This window comes from Pteropus alecto, unplaced genomic scaffold (genome assembly GCF_000325575.1).
Source record: "Pteropus alecto unplaced genomic scaffold, ASM32557v1 scaffold7, whole genome shotgun sequence".
Lineage (NCBI taxonomy): Eukaryota > Metazoa > Chordata > Mammalia > Chiroptera > Pteropodidae > Pteropus > Pteropus alecto.
Window position 1 is genome coordinate 64,425,363 of NW_006494614.1, and position 4,278 is coordinate 64,429,640.

General features: G+C 58.6%; 1 protein-coding gene across 1 annotated transcript in view; it reads right to left on the reverse strand.

Annotated features, from left to right (window-relative positions):
• PEPD (peptidase D) overlaps positions 1-4,278 on the reverse strand; it is a 111,195-nt gene that overhangs the window by 101,396 nt on the left and 5,521 nt on the right. The window contains exons 2-3 of the mRNA XM_006926787.3: positions 2,214-2,397; positions 121-248 (exon numbers count right to left, since the gene is read on the reverse strand). Coding sequence (XP_006926849.1) covers positions 121-248; positions 2,214-2,397 — 312 coding nt within the window. The remainder of the gene's footprint in view (positions 1-120; positions 249-2,213; positions 2,398-4,278) is intronic.

A 4,278-nucleotide genomic window follows, 5' to 3' on the forward strand; every position in this document is an offset into this window, starting at 1 on the left:
CTTTCCCTCCTTGCCACCCAAAGGCTAAGCCCAGCATCCCCACCCTCACCCCCACCCTACCCCACCGCTGGCCAGCCAGTGGTCAGGATGCACAGTCACATCACTGGGACTGCTCCTTACTTTCCCATCCAGGTGGCATAGCTGGCAGGAAGCCTGGGCACAAACAGGGTCGACTTCCCGGTGGCGATGTCAATCACGCCGTAGCAGCCTGGCTCGGTGACACCGAATGCCCAGTGAAAGAAGGACTCCTATGGTGAGAACAAGGACCATGGTTACCTAGTCAGCAGGACAGAAATATAAAGCACAAGGAGGGAGGACAGTCAACGGAACACCTGCCTTCCTGCACTCCAGAGTCAACGCAGGCCCACTGTCCTTGGAGGCTGACCCCCAGCCTCACACGGCCCTCTATCCCAGCACTCTGCTCCCCTACAAGCCCCCCGCCCCACTCCAGCTGCAGGCTGCCTATCTCCTCCTCCCAGGTTTTGGCAGTGGGCAGCCTGGCTGGCTCCGCTGACGCCACTTTGAGACTTCTCTGATGATGTGGGTTTCATGCACGTGTCCCAGCCACACCTGCACCCCCACCTCACCAACCACACCCCTTAGGCCCTTGATAGGACATGGGTGTCCACCAGCACCACAGGTCCGTCTCAGCCCCATCCATGCCTCTCTGCCACCTGCATCTCTCTGCAGCCCCACTATCTGCGGGCAGGCAGGACGCCACCTTGACTTAGTCGCCCAAGCCGGCCATCTGCATGGAAATGGATTCCTCCATTTGAGACTTCTTACTTCCTCCTCCCACCCCCAGGGCAGCTGATGACTTCCGTGTTTAGCAATAAACACTGAGCTAAAATACTGCTGTTATAAAGGTATCAAGTGGAGGAGGATCCCTTCTAAAATTAACCTTGCAGAACAGCAGTATGGGAGCCAACAGTTGAATTTAGGAGATCAGTTTTTAAACCACAGAACATGTAAACCTCAAGAAGCATCAAGATTCGTCAGAAAAAACTTATTTAGACCTCCATGTCTCTAGCAACCAGAGGACTGCAGGACTGAGGCTGCAGGAGCAGTGAGGCAGAGGGTATTTCCAGCAGGAGGTATTTTTGGTAAAAAACACTGTGCAATCACTCTTGGCAGAAGATCTCAGCCAGTCTGTGCCCTGTGGGTGGACAGTCCAGTGGGCAGGCCACGCCTTGCCACTTCCTCTCCACACTCAGCTCCCATTCATGTTCCTGCCTCCTCCCTGATCTGGATGCTGGATGGCCATAGCCCCTAGGCTCTGCCTGCCCCCAGGAAGGTTCTGGCCCATGTGTCAGGCCCCAGCTCTGGGGATGGCAGGGAGGAGAAAAGAGTACTAGACATGGAGACAGGGTTCAAATTAATCTGAGCTCCGGCCTGAGAGCCTTGGTTTCCTCATCTGTAAAGTGGGTGCAAAGGATCAACGAGAGTGGGGCTGGCTCAGGGCCTCCCTGGTTTTCTCAGTGAGCCTCTCTGTTGAGTATCCTTGTTCCTGTTCCTGGGAACTGAGTGATGCCAGTGATTCACAACCTAGGCCACCATATCCAGGCTAGTTTCCCACAGCTGGGCCACTTGCTGCCCCACAGGATTTCAGAACCTCAAGGAGCCGCTGGACCACTTCCCAGGTGAGGAAATCGAAACCCAGTGATGCTTACAGGATCAACACTGGCAAAGCCAGGACGAATGTCCGGGCCTCTGACTTTTGCTCAGCACCCATCTCACATGCCTCCTTCCAGAACCCCACAGTCCCTCAGGCAGAAAGAACTGAGCCCTCCCATCTGCACCTCTCTCTGGCCATGGGAGGCTGCCCAGCCCACCTCTACCACCCACTCCTGTGGATACCACCCTCCCACCCGGAACACCCACCCCCAGCTCCCCTGGTCAGAATCCACTAAGGCCTTCAGAAACCACACCAAATACTGCCTCCTCCGTGAAGCTTTGCTGCTTGCTCCCCTGGGAATATCATCCTTCTATACTCTGACCCAAGAGAGCTGAGACTGGCTGGTGACAGCTCTGCCCCTAGTGAGTGTGGGCTCCATGGGCACCAGGTGCAACCTGCCTTCAGAGAGCCTCTTTAGTGTCCCCCAGAGAGCAAAGCTGCCCAAGGCCCACCAGGCCAGATGCTGGAGGAGGGCAGACAGCCCGCAGGAGGCCCAGTGCACGCTTGGAGGTGTGGGAAGCTGCTGGGGTGGGCTCACCTGGCGGAAGACGACCCCTGTGTCAGTGCAGTAGCGCTGTGTGTCCTCCCCGCCCTGCAGCAGCACAAGAGAGCCCGCCTGCACGGCCTGGTTCCTTCGCAGACGCTCACACAGGCGCTGCCTGTTCAGGGCAAAGAGCGCCAGCGGCACCTTCAGGGTTTTGTTCCCCAGCCAGAACGAAGGTCTGCAAAGACACGAACACACGCCACCACACGGGCCTCTGTTAGCACTGCCAAGTACATCTGCCACCCATGGCCTGAGATGACCGGAGGGCTGAGCCTGTCGTGGGAACCCCATTAGCATGTGGTAAACTGGTCCAAGCTTGACCTGCTTGTGACCCAGAAACAGCCCCTCAGCAGGCCGCCAAGGACCACAGGGGCTTGTCAGTCACAGCCTGCCCAACTGTCCCTGAGCACAGGACCACAAGCGGGGACAAGGAACAGTTTGGGTCTGTTTCGCCAGTGGGCAGTTGAGGCCCATGCAAAGAAAGCCTGCGACGGTCTGGAGACGTACCCACTCGATTCCTGCCCTCAAGGAGCTTACCAGCCATGTGAGAAACACACGGCCTGGGTGTCTGCCCAGATGCCTGCATGCTGCCGTCTCCTCTGCAAGTCACAGACCCAGCAGCCAGGCCTGGCTGTTTCTCCCCTGGGTGGGACACCCATCTGTCCCTAACACAAGCACCCACACGCCCAGCCCTGTGAGTATATGCTGGGTAACCAAGGGGAACCGTGACGAGATGGAGCCTGGGACTGGCAGCCCTTGAGGAGAGCAGCCAGCAGGGGATGAGCTGCTGAGACCTCACGGGAGGCCGGACGGAGCCAGGCCTGGGAGAGCAGGTGGGTCTCTGCTGAAAGCCTGCCCAGCACCTGCCCTCCGGGCTCCCTCCCTCCTCAGTCTCCAGCTTCCCCCACAGCCTGGTCTGCACCCACCCATTTTTGAAGGGCCCCTCTAGTGGGTGCAGACCAGGCTGTGGGGGAAGCTGGGACCGAGAGAGCGATGAGAGTTCCCTGCAGTTGTCTAGGTGGGAGACGGGATGAGCCACAGCCGCAGGACTCCGGCACGGAGGGCGAGCTGAGGAGGGAGGGCTCCTAGCGCACCCAGATCACAGTGCAGGCTTTCTCCCCAGCTATGGGGAGACACCCACCCCCACCCGGACCGTGCCATCTCATTCCCCACGCCCACAGGCATCTCATTCTTCCCTAAACACCTCTCCCCCGCAGGGCCCTCACTGTTCCCCGTGAGGAATGCTCTTCTCCCAGTGCTCACGGTCTGGGTTTCCCCAAGCCTCTGCAGAGATGCCCCTCTTCCCAGAAGACTTTCCAATGGCGCATCCAAACCCTCTTCTCCTCATTCCTCTCTAGAACTCACATTGCTGCCTAACATTACGTGTTTACTCGATCACTGTCCCCCAGGTAAAATGTTAGCTCCAGGGGGGCAGGGACGTTGCCTCCTTCCAGCGCCTGAGTGCTGAATGACGAAGTGTAGGAAGGAAGGGCAGCCCCAGCAGGTGGAGCGGGCCAGGGGGTGGAAGGGGAGTGGAGTTAGGCAGGAGGAGGGTGGGCACAGAGGTTAAGGAAGACAGGGGAAGCCCAGAGCTGATGTGAGAGAGAGGGCTCTTCCTGGGGCTGCGGAGAGAGCCAAGCCAGGCAGATGGAACCTTCCCTCACAGCACTGTGGCCTCGAAGAGGCCTGGGGCACCTCCTGCACTGACCTGGCCATGGGATCCTCAGAGGCAGGGATACTCCTGCATATCCTGACTCCAATACTACCTTCTCAGGATGGTTTTCCCAGGCCTTCCTCTTTAAACTTGTGGCTCTCTCCCCTGCCCTTCCTGCCACTTAGCACTGGGCTAAGTCTCCTCTACTCTCCCCTGCTCCGTGCCCAGAGCCAGCCTGCAGACTTCATCAGCATGCTCCCTGCTTCTCTGGCATCCTGGTGGGTTTAGCCAGGGGGAGGCACCACAGGGGATAGGAGGGGGTAGACTGGAGGAGGTGGGAAGGACATCTTTCTGTCACCCCTCTAAGTGAGGCTCGGCCAGGTCCCTGGCTCCAAGGACACATTC